The sequence below is a fragment of the Ceratotherium simum genome, chromosome 34, assembly GCF_057802395.1.
Source record: "Ceratotherium simum simum isolate JZ-2026a chromosome 34, ASM5780239v1, whole genome shotgun sequence".
NCBI classification, from domain to species: domain Eukaryota; kingdom Metazoa; phylum Chordata; class Mammalia; order Perissodactyla; family Rhinocerotidae; genus Ceratotherium; species Ceratotherium simum.
Genome location: NC_141933.1, coordinates 2426285 through 2437725, shown reverse-complemented (window position 1 = coordinate 2437725; position 11441 = coordinate 2426285). Strand labels below are relative to the sequence as shown.

The following is an 11441-nucleotide window of genomic DNA, read 5'->3' as shown; positions in this document are numbered from 1 at the left end:
ACATGCCCTCTGCAACCCCCCAGAGAGCCCCCCCCAGCCTTTACTGCTGGAGAAAGGGTCAGGAGCCCTGTCGGACCCCCTGTCCCTCACCCCCACCAGTAGTCTGGCTCTGCCCCCCTGCAGTCTCTCAGGCCCCCCACCAGGACCAGCACCCCCCAACACTATTGTTGTGACTGGGAACCTTCTCTCCTCCCCCCAGTGTGGACTCCAGTCTCCTCCTAGTCTCCCTCCCTCAGACCCCCAAAAGGACTCCCCGCCCCCACCCAACAGCCAGGAGCTCCCTTCAACCCATAGCTCACCTGTGGCCCCCACCTGGGATTTCCTCCTCTCCCCCTCCCCACCCAAAAGAACCATCAGTCCCTCCAGGCGCTTTTGAGGTCCCACCTCCTCCTTCATGAAGGGTCCCTTCACAGTCTCGTGGCCTCAGAGCCCTGGGACGCTCCATGCAGGGTCCCCTCCCGGCCTTCCCTGCTCCCTCTTAGCACACGTGGCTTCCCGCCTCGCCAGGGTCCCACCCCATCGGGATCCAGGGCAGGAAGGAAGGCAGGAGCAGACACATCCCGGTCCTTTATTGAGTGCCTATCATGTGCCAGCTCCGCAGGAGCCATCCGCCCGTGTGTCCTATGTCCTCCCTCCCCAGCTCTCTAGGCCATGTGAGCCACTCCCCCACGTCATGGGGAGGACGCAAGGGTTGATGTCACTGAGGAGGGGTCTTCATGGCCCCTCTCCTGGCCTGGACACCCCCTCCCTCTGGGGCAAACACAGCCGGGGTTAGAGGCAGGTCCCCGGGTCCCACTCTGGCCAAAGGGCTCACTCTGGTGGACAAATCTGCCTTTAGACATACCTGGACTGCCCACAGTCTCCTCAAGGAGCAAAGGTGAGCACATTGACCCCAGGGCCCTGCTCATAGCAACACTCATGTGTCCCTTCCATGGTGAGTGGGGCATGCTCACTTTCATTCGGGGATTTCTTTCTGTCTACTCCACGTGCCTCAGGGGGAGCAGGGATCAGGAGACACGCTCGTGCTGGCTGCCTCTCCACGTGTCTCCCGCTGCCCCCGGTTCTGGGGCAGCACCAGGGCTGGCCTCACAGGCATGGGACCTGCAGACACAGCCCCATGCTGAGCAGGGCCCCGCCAGGTTTATGCTCTGCGGGTGCCATCTTGAAATCCGTAATACTTTCACCTTTGAACGTGTGTTTGCAGGTGAAGGTCAGCGAGACAGGAAGCACGCAGGCCATACACGAGTCCACCCCATTCACAGAGAGCATTCGTGACGCCCAGGAACAGAGTTCCTGTGGATCCACGACGTGGTGGTCCAGCCAGGCCCAGAGCAAGAAAAGGTCAGTGTGTCACCTCCTCAGCCCAGCAAGCAGGGCGCTGGCAGCCCCCAGGGGCACGTTTGCACTCCAACCAGATCTTGCCCGAAATGCAGAAAGATGTCACAAACACGAACGTGCACGGAACCCACCATCCTTCCTCCTCGTGTGACTTTCCTGCAGGAGCCAACCACCTTGTGAAAAATAAAGACCTAGAAGGAAAGGGAGAAAGAGCCCATGGTTTCTGCCCTTCAGTCCTTCCCCAGCCGTAAGCTGAGGGGAGAGTGTGGTAGAACGTGCGTATCAAGGAGAGAAATAAAAACGGCTGCGCTGGCTGTGTGTCCTGGTAACAACCAAATACGCGTGCAAGGGCGAGGACAAAAGACGAATGTGCCGTTTCCGTGATTCTGCATTGAAGTTCAACACTCTCGTATTTGCATGTAAGACTGGCATAAAGCTGGATGGTAAAATTCATGCTAATCATTTAAATGGTTCATTTTCCTTTACTCAGAATGGCATTAAACAGCAAGTTTAAAACATCTTAAGTCAAGACATAGGCCAGAAAAAAGCAAAAAGCTTTATATTCTTTTCAGGCTTTTCCCCAATTTTTGAACAAGGGTGCTGCATTTTCATTTTGCCCCAGGGCCTCGAAAATTCTGCAGCTAGCCTGGGTGCGGGATGGAGGGTGGGGAAGGGCTGGCCTGTGGGTTGATCCATTTCCCCAGGTGCCCAGAGACCCTCAAGGCTTCAGAGGCAGATTGATGGGTAGGCTGCAAGGGCCCCCTCCTCTAATCCAAAATTAAGGCCAGAATGAGCAGTCCAAGATATCCTCCAAATGGGGGCCAGGGGCATGCCTTCGGGGAGACTGTGGGGCTGCCCCGGGATGGGTGAGAACAACCACTCACAACACGGCTTTGACGGAGGGCCTCGTCTGCCCCGCTCAGCACCCAGCATCGCTCCAGTTCCAGCACATGGGACAGGTAGCAGCCCTACGAGGTCAGCACTGCAGTTTCTGCTTTAGGGACACAGCTCAGAGAGGCTAAGTGACCCCACGGACCACGACCCAGGACCCTTGCTGTTTCCCCCGGGGATCCAGTGTGTCCATCAATGGTGGGACCGTACGACTGACTCATCGCCACTACTCTCGGTGAGATCCCTTGACCCCGCTAGCACGCAGGCCCCCTGGGGGCAGGGTATCCTTTGGCACACAGACACACCCTGAGTTCCCAGTACAGAGAAGGTGCCCAGTGAAGAATGAATGGGCATGGGAGCCGGCGGGCCAGATAAGGCAAACCTGGATGCGTGGACGTCTGTGCTCGTCTTCAGCCTCCGTTGGGGGCGGTCCTGTGTCAGCAGAGCCCCGCAGGTGGACGGCCTCAAGGGATACATCCGTTTTCTGACATGTTCAGGACAAAGGGGTTGGGTGAGTTTCAGCCACAGAGACACACCCAGGACAACACAGTAGGGCTTCTGGGGCGCCGGCTATCAGGAGAAGATGAGAACAATGTACTGACCCGAAGAGGCAAAGGGTCCTCAGAGCGCTCCCTGGGGTTCTGGTCACCCAGACTGTGCCCCTCTCTCCTACCACCCCAGCCCTGCCCACACAGCGTCTGCCAATTCTGACTCTGTAGAGTCATTTTAGTAAAGATTTCCCGGCCCCAGTCCTACCCTAAGGCCAAAAGCACCTTTCCTTCCATCCCATAGATTGGGGTCCCCAACCTAATCCCACCCTCCGGCCCCTGGTCACCCTCCGTATGGAATCGGCTTCATCCTCCAGGTGGGAGCAAGGCCTGGGCCAGGGGCTCCCGGCAGAGCCCTGCTGCCCCATGGCAGCACCTGGGGCCGGCTGGGCACCTGGGCCAGGTGGGCGTGGGTCCAGGTGTGCTGATCTGGAACACTAAATTGCTAAGGTGTGCTCCCCAGGACAGCCCCCAGGCAGGGCCCCGCCCTCCCGGGAGGGAAGTATTGCAAGGACTCAGGAATGAAGCCGTCCAGGTTTGAATCCTGATTCCCATCATCTTCAAGCTCTGTGGCTTCGGGCACTGAACTTTCAGAGCCGCCACTTCCAGACCTGTAAAGTGGGGCAGTGACTGGGGCTCAGTAAGTGACAGCCTGGGGGGAATCCCAACTACGTGAGTGGGTGGGCCAGCGTGCCCAGGTGACACACCTGCTGTCCTGGTGGATCACCAACCACAGCCCTTGCCCCTCTCAAAAATGTCCCCACTTGGACAATCAGTGATCCTGTCACGGCACAGTGTCTCCTGAGGGGATGCAGTTGCAGGAACCAAAAGCTAAGCCGGAACCTGATCCCACATCTACTTCTGAGCCCCACCCCGATCTACGGGAAATACAGGGACAGACATTCGAGAAATAACACCCAGCATGGCGCCACCAGCAACGCCCAGATGTGGGAAACGCTGCAGAACACACGACCCACTGCTCAGATAAAGCCTTACAGGAGGCTTAAGAGACCGACAAACAAATTCGATGCGTCGACCTGGGCTGGATCCTAATTTTATAAAACCAACTATAAAAAATACTGTGAGACCATTAGAGGGCTGGGTATTTGATGAAAGGAGCTGTTGTTCATTTGGGGGATGGTGGGATTGGGCTGTCCTTTAGAGGCACAGAGAATTTATGGGTCAAACAATATGATGTCTGGGATTTGCTTCAAAACCCTTTGAGGGGGCTGGCCCTGTGGCTTAGCGGTTAAGTGCGCGCGCTTAACCCGCTACTGGGCTCTCTCAGTCCCTGCCCGCTACTGGCGGCCCGGGTTCGCATCCCAGGCGCACACCGATGCACCGCTTCTCCTGCCATGCTGAGGCCGCGTCCCACATACAGCAACTAGAAGGATGTGCAACTATGACATACAACTATCTGCTGGGGCTTTGGCGGGGGGGGAAGGAGGAGGATTGGCAATAGATGTTAGCTCAGAGCCGGTCTTCCTCAGCAAAAAGAGGAGGATTAGCATGAATGTTAGCTCAGGGCTGACCTTCCTCAAAAAAAAAATAAAAAATAAAGAAAAAATTTTTAAAAAACCCTTTGGGGGTGGCAGGGGTGGCCAAGTGTCAACAGTCGTGGACACTGGTGAGGGGGGCTTCTCCGAGGTTTCTCAGGGCCCAGTGTGTCCATCATCGTCCAGCCTTATGACAGACTCATCCAGACGCTGCTGGTGGGTGAGATCCGTGTCCCACTAGAACTGGCTCCACGGGGGCAGGGATTCCCCTAGGCACACCGATGCATCCTAAATGCTTAACAGTTCCTGGCACAGAAGAGGTGTCCAGTCAAGGTTTTGGAACTTTTGCATGTTTGGAATGTTCCATAATAAAAAATGGGAAAACCAAGATGGCAGCGCTTACGCTTTGCAGAGTTTCATCCACTGCACGAAGGCCCCAGCTCCCGTGGCAGGGAGGGCCATCTTTCCCTCTCAGCCCCATTCTCCTGTGCCTTCCTCCCCCAAACCCATCACAGTCCCGCCCTGCCCACCACCGCCTGTGTCCGCGTGGTTGCAGGCCTCTCCCTGGGGTCAAGGTGAGGAGTCACGGGACAGCCCAGGTCCAGTGACCCAGTGAGGTCACTGATCGGAGTGCGGGTCCCTGGGAGAAGGCTGTGGGGTGGCCCCTGCTGGGTGGCCATATAACATGCCCCCTCCTGTCGCTTGGACAAGGCCGGTTCACTCGGCCCTGCAGCCTCAAGCCGCAGTTGCTCTGCTGACCCCAGGCTGAGCTTCATCAGACCCACCGACCCTGTCGCCATGGTTACCCAGGAGACATCTGCTCTGCGCCAACACTGGCTGCTCCACCTCCCAGGGTTCCAACGGCTTTGACCCAACCACTCCCTGTTGAAGAAAGGGGTGCCTTCAGCACCCTAAAGCAGCCTGGGGGATCCCCGCCAGCCCCACCCCACCCCTGCGATAAAAGAGCACTTGGGGCACAGCGAGACTTCAAAGCTGCCGAGGCCAGGGTCAAAGGTAGAGCTGAGTGATCTCCCCGAGGCGGCCCTCTGGGCTGGGGGAGTCTGGGGGTGCTTCCTCGTTCCCCTCAAGGGCGGTTCTCACAGCGCCCGACACAGAGGCATGCATGGCATAGGTGGGCTTGGGGACACAGGCACAGTGGCTGAGGGCCTGGTACAGGGCACCAGACCTCTCCTAAGAACTCCCACAACTCTGTAGGGTGGCTCTGCTGTCACGCCCATTTGCAGGTTGAGCGACTTGCCAGGGTCAGCCAGCTGGTAGCGGGCAGTGGAGATCTGAACAGCCTGGCAGCCTGGACCTCGAGACAGGCGGTAGGCTGGTGTCCACAGATCAGACTGCCTCGGGTCCAACCCCACCCCGGGCACCTGCCCCAGACCCCCATGCCAGTCAGCAGCCTCTGGACCACAGCTTCCCAGCTGTGAAGTAGCCCTGCCTGGACCACACCCACTAACCTGCCACCATCTGCCGGAAGTCCCCTGCCCCACAAGGTGCCCATGAACTGCTTTGACACAGTGGCCACCAGGCTGGCCTCCCAGACTTCACCCCTCCCTGCCCACCCTACAGACTAGAGGGCTGAGTCCAGGGAGAAGTGACCACAGGGGGCCAGGCCTGCAGGCTTCAGAGTCTTGGGGGCACCCTCCCATCCATGCCCTGCCCCTGCTCAGGAAATGGGGAGCCTGAGGGTACCTAGAGGGCACCCCAACACCACAGATACACAGTACCGATTTACTTATAAAGTCCACCTTCCCAAAACAGGTTTCCAGACATGGTCTCTCCCCAGCGGAGCACTGCCCTGCATCAACCCAGCACCCCGAGGGGACGCCCACCAGGGATCCTGCTCCTCTAGGGCTGTGGGGTCCAGATCTTGGCCAGGTTAGACAATTCCAGGTAGTGGGGGTGGGGCGGGGGTAGATAATCTTTATTGTGTTCCAAGTCTAGAGATTCTTTGTACAAAAATAAGTCTTCATATTGCCAGTGTTCCTGGGCAGTTCAAGTTAATGTGTAAAAAACAGATTCTCCATGTCCTCACAAAATCCTCTCCCTGTCAGAAAATCCTCCAAGTGTTGGTGCCCAGCCCCCTTGCACGTGGAAAGCCTCTGGGGGCGGGGTGGTCAGAACCCGGCGAGGTCAGGCCGGGACCCGTTTCCACACTGGCGCTTGGTCAGCCTGGACGGCCGGGGGGCGTCGGCGGGGTCCCCGGCTCGGCGGTGGCTTGGCCCGCCGGGACAGCGGGGACGAAGGCACGGGCGGGTCCACCGTGCTGGCTCCCAGGTGGTGGGCGCGGCTGCAGGGAGAGAAGGGGGAAAGGAACGCTCGTTAGTGCGGGATCCGGCCCTGCCCCCACCTCCCACAAGCGAAGTCGGCAGTTTCGTTTGCTTGGTTGACTTTGGAGCTCGAGTCCGTGGGTGCCCCGGATTCGGTCTGCGGCCCGAGCCGGGGCGGGGGGCGGGGCAAGCGCTCCGAGCCGCGGTGAGTCAGGGCTCCGCACCCGCCGACTCATTTCTGCCACCCAGGCCGGGCGCGCGATTTGCAATGCAAAGTCACCCCGCCTCCAAGCACCCTGATCTGCCCCGGGATCCGCAAGCACTTGGGGCCTCACCCGCCGGAGGGCACCCCCCGCCTCCCCCCGCCATCCCCGCTCGCCCTTTGGCGGCGGGGCAGCGAGAGGAAGTTTTGCAATCCGGACAAACACACGCTGGTCTTGCACAGGCTTGAAAAAGTTTGGGGAAAATGAAGAGTGAGCGAAATCGAAGCCACAGCCCGGCCCTGGCGCTCGGCTCCGCTGGCTCGCGGGGGCGCGAGCCGTGGGGCCTGTCCACTTCACCCCGCCCGGCCGCCCTCGCCTCCGATCCTCCCTCTTCGCCGCCCGGCGGTTACCTCGTGAGGCGGGCGCTCAGTAGCCCCCCAACCAGCTGGAGAAGTCGAGCAGCTCGCGCTCCTCCGGGCTCAGCGCACCCTCACAGCCGCTGTCGTCCGACGAGTAGGCAGAGCGCGGGGAGCCGGGCTCCGAGCTGCCCCCGCGGCCCGGGGACGACGAGGCGCAGGAGGGCGAGGCGGCGGCGGCTGGGGTCCCGCGCGGCCCTCGGGGTGCGGGGGGCCGCGCGGCTGGCGCTAGCAGCCCCCCAGCCAGGGCGGCTCGCACCGCATCGTGCTCGGCCAGCAGGCGCTGCAGCGCGCGGATGTATTCCACGGCCGAGCGCAGCGTCTCCACCTTGCTCAGCTTCTTGCTGGCGCCGCCGTGCGGCACGTGCTGCCGCAGAGCCTGGAAACCCAAATTCACCAGCTTCACGCGGTTGCGCTCGCGCTCGTTGCGCCGTGCCACGGCCGCAGCGCCACCGCCGGTCTCCGCCGCGCCCGGCCGCCGCCGCCGGCTACAGCGCAGCAGCTCTGGGGACGCGGGCCGCCGCCGAGCAGTGCAGCCGCCCGAGACGCCAGGCGCAGGGGGCGCGGGCCGGGGCAGCGCGCCGTTGTCCATCGCGCCCGCATTCACTCGCTCGCCAATTCCTCTGAGGCCCGGCTCCCCGCCGGAAGATGCGGGCAGAGGAACAGGGATTGGTGGGAAACGGTCGTGGCCCAAGGGAGCCTCTGGTACTGCGCCGCTGAGCGGCTCCCCAGGGTATGCGTCCCAGGTCGTCCGGGGCCCTGGGACAGCAAGACGCAGGAGGCCGAGAGGTCGCGGGCCGTGCGCTCCGGGGAGCGTGGGGCGCTCGTGTCCCGCGCGTGCGGTCGGACGCTCCCCAGGTCTTCCTGGCGCGGCGCAGGCGGCTCGTTTTTAAATGTATAGATAACCCTCCTCCGCGCCGCCGCCGCCTCCTTTCTCACGCCCTCCTTCCCTTGCCTCGCCCTCCCGCCACACTTCGCCCTCCCCCTTGTGCACACAACCTGCAAAGACCAAGCTGTGAGCGCGCCCCCAACTCCGTCCCCCGGGCACAGTCCGCAGGTGACCGGTGCGACCTCCCGCTTCCAGCAGGTGCTCAGTGCGCCCCCCCCAAGACGCAGTACGCAGGTCCCGTGTGCGCCCTCCACCTCAGGCTGCTGTCCCAAGGTCCCCGGTGCATGACCCAACCCCCCGACCTCCCGGCGCTGTCAGCAGGTCCCCGGTGCGACCCCCGTCGCCCGAGCGCAGTCCACAGGTCCCGGGCGCAACCGTCGGTACCCCGACCCTACCCCCGTGCGCAGCCCGCAAGTCCCCCGTGCCACCAATCGGTCGCACGCGCAGCGCGCGCCCTGGGGGAAGGGCGTGGCCGCGGCGACAGCGCAGGTGTCCGATAGGCGCGCGAGACCCCCGGGGGCAGCACGCGCCTCGCCGTCCGCACCCGCGCCCCGCCCCGCTGCGGCCGAGGGGCGGGGGCCGGGGTCTCAGCCAATCTCGGGCCGCCCGTTCAGCCAATCGCGGCGGGCGCGGCCCCACTCCCGGCCCCTGGGAGGAAGAGCGTGCGCCCGGCGCGTGGCTCTCGGGCGCGTGGCTCTCGGGTGCGTCGGTAACAAAGCTGGGCTCCTGCGTGGCCACGTCCAGCCCCTCTCCCAGACCAGGTGGGCGGGCACCCCACGTACACCTGTTCTTTGGGCCGGCGCCCACTTGTATATTCCTCCACCAGGAATGGGAGAGGGCGACGCAGCCCTTCGGGCAGGGCGGGACTTCAGCAGTGGTCGAGACAGGGCGAGGGGGATGGGGGAGATCAGGTTCCTGGGGCGCCTTCCCCCCATTCCCAACGCTCACCGTCTGCCTGTGGTTTCCGTGCGCCCTGGGCCTTGGGGAGCCTTGAAGTCGAGGGCCTGGAGGTTTGCACCGACCCCTTCGGACCAGGGGCGGTCAGCCTTCTTCTGCCGTCCCCGCAGCTGCCTCCGTTTACCATATCCCCTTCAAATCTTCCTGCCTTCCTGGTCCCGTTCTCTCTGGCCGCTCACCTGTCTGTGCCTACCCGCTCTCATGGCCCTGGCTCCTTCCTCAGTGCCATGCCTCTGGCCTCAGCTACCCATCCTCCGCTAGGGCCTCGCTCTCCCGCCCACCCCTGGAGATTGGGCCGGTGGGGGAAGGTCGCTGGGGCAGCAGCCTTGTGCCAGCGCAGGCCGGGGCTCCAGGGGAAGTGGGACTTCGAGTTTCTCCCTGACCGATGAAAATTTCGGGGTCTGAGGGAGCAGGAGCTGCGGAAGTGTGCAGAATGCACCGTTAATGGGAGAGTTTTGTCCTGCCCCAAGGACAGGAACATCAGCCAAGTGGCCATGCCCTCAGGAAGCCATAGCCTGGCAGGTTTTTCCCAAAAGTGACCAGACCCTCCTGGGCCAGGACCTCTGGGAATGGATGGTGCGGTAGCCGGGCTACCTGGAGCCACCTGCTGTTCTGGCTGCTGGGAGGACCAGGGCCCCTTTCCAGGGAGCCCGCAGGGCAGACAGAGCGTATTTAGTGCCTGCCTTGTGGTGCCCACTAGCTCTCCTTACTCGCAGGATTCTCCTGGCAAGTCGGCTTGGCCTTCCCGCTCTGGGGAGTGACCTGGAGGCTAGTACCTGCCTGGAGCCAGGTGGGTGTGGGGCCCCATGTGTCTTAAGAGGAAGCTGACTCAGAGTACCTGGAATGTGTCCACAGTCACACCTCTGGCCAGGGGAGCGATCCAGATAGAAATCAGGGCCCTAGCTGAATCCGGGTGGGTTGACCTTCTTCCCAGGCCGGGACAGAAGCCCTGGCTCACCTCTGCATGCTCTCCCTGGTCAGAGGCTGACCCCCCCTTCCCTGACAGTCACTTGGCAAACCCAGCCAGACATGGAGCTGCCTGTCCTCCCTTCCCTGCCCATGTCAAGGGTGCCAGGAAAAATCCCAGAGTCCTGCAAAGGGGCTTTGACAATCCTTGCCTGGACTTCTGCTCAGCCTCTGGGGCCTGGACACCCTCAGTTATCTATTGCCGCAGAATAGACTACCCTGGTTCCAGTGGCTTTAACAATGGGTCTTATTTCTCAGGATTCTGTGGGTTGGTGCGTGGTGCCTCTGCTGGGTTGGCCTGGCTCACTCCTGTAGCTGCATTCCACTAGGAGGACGGCAAGCCGGCTGGGGAGCTGGGTCTCGCTCTCCATGTGGTCCTCGTCCTGCTCTTCTTCCCATCTGGCTTATTTCACTCGGCACAATGTCCTCAAAGTTTATCTACGTTGTAGCGTGTGTCAGAAGTCCCTTCTTTGTTAAGGCTGAATACTCCATTGTACATACATACAGTCATGTACCGCATAATTACGTTTCGGCCAGTGACAGACCGCATATACGACGGTGGTCCCATAAGATTAGGATCATATAGCCTAGGTATGTAGGAGGCTATACCATCTAAGTTTGTGTAAGAACAGGGGCCGGTCCGGTGGCTCAAGCGGTTAAGTGTGCGTGCTCCGCTTCGGCGGCCCGGGGTTCTCGGGTTCAGGTAACGGGCGTGCACCGACGCACCGCTTGTCACGCCATGCTGTGGCGGCATCCCATATAAAGTAGAGGAAGATGGGCACAGATGTTAGCTTGGGGCCAATCTTCCTCGGCAAAAAAAGAGGGGGATCGGCATCGGATGTTAGCTCAGGGCTGATCTCCCTCACACACACAAAAAAAGAACACTCTGTGATGTTCACATGACAATAAAATCGCCTAGCGATGCATTTCTCAGAACACATCCCCGTCGTTAAGCGATGCATGAGTGTACCACGTTTTGTTTATTCATTCATCCATCAGTGGACACTTGGGTTGCTTCCATCTTTTGGCTATTATGAATAATGCTGCCATGAATATGGATGCACAAGTATCTGTGAGTCCCCACTTTCACTTCTTTTTGGGGTATACCCAGGAGTGGGATTGCTGGGTCATAGGATAATTCTATGTTTAAATTTTTGAGGAACTTCCTTACTGTTTTCCACAGCAGCTGCACCATTTTACATCCCAGCAATGCACAAGCGTTCCAATTTCTCCACACCCTCACCAACATTTGTCATTTTCTGGTATTTTTTTATAATAGTTTTTTTGATACTAGCTAATGGGTGTGAATTTTAATTTTTTTTAACCACCTAAAAATGTGACAACCATTCTCCGCTTACAGGCAATACAGAAACAGGCAGTGGGCCGCATTTGGCCGTGGTTTGCTGACCCCTGCTCTAGATGACAGCATGACCACGTGACACCTGGACCGCACCA

General features: G+C 60.5%; 1 protein-coding gene and 1 pseudogene across 1 annotated transcript; both read right to left on the bottom strand.

The window, feature by feature from the left end:
• Nucleotides 1–6001: 6001 nt before the first annotated feature.
• On the bottom strand, nucleotides 6002–7766 carry ASCL2 (achaete-scute family bHLH transcription factor 2). Its single transcript, XM_087423205.1, has 2 exons — nucleotides 7169–7766; nucleotides 6002–6575 (listed from the first exon to the last, which is right to left on the bottom strand). The coding sequence occupies exon 1, from the start codon at nucleotides 7764–7766 to the stop codon at nucleotides 7185–7187; it is 582 nt and encodes a 193-aa protein (XP_087279331.1). The 3' UTR covers nucleotides 6002–6575; nucleotides 7169–7184.
• An 11-nt stretch (nucleotides 7767–7777) lies between these two features.
• On the bottom strand, nucleotides 7778–9147 carry LOC147912517 (uncharacterized; annotated as a pseudogene).
• Between the last annotated feature and the right edge of the window lie 2294 nt (nucleotides 9148–11441).

Excerpts from the sequence above, each read along its gene's own strand:
- ASCL2 (XM_087423205.1), bottom strand. The coding sequence starts at position 7,766 with ATGGACAACGGCGCGCTGCCCCGGCCCGCGCCCCCTGCGCCTGGCGTC.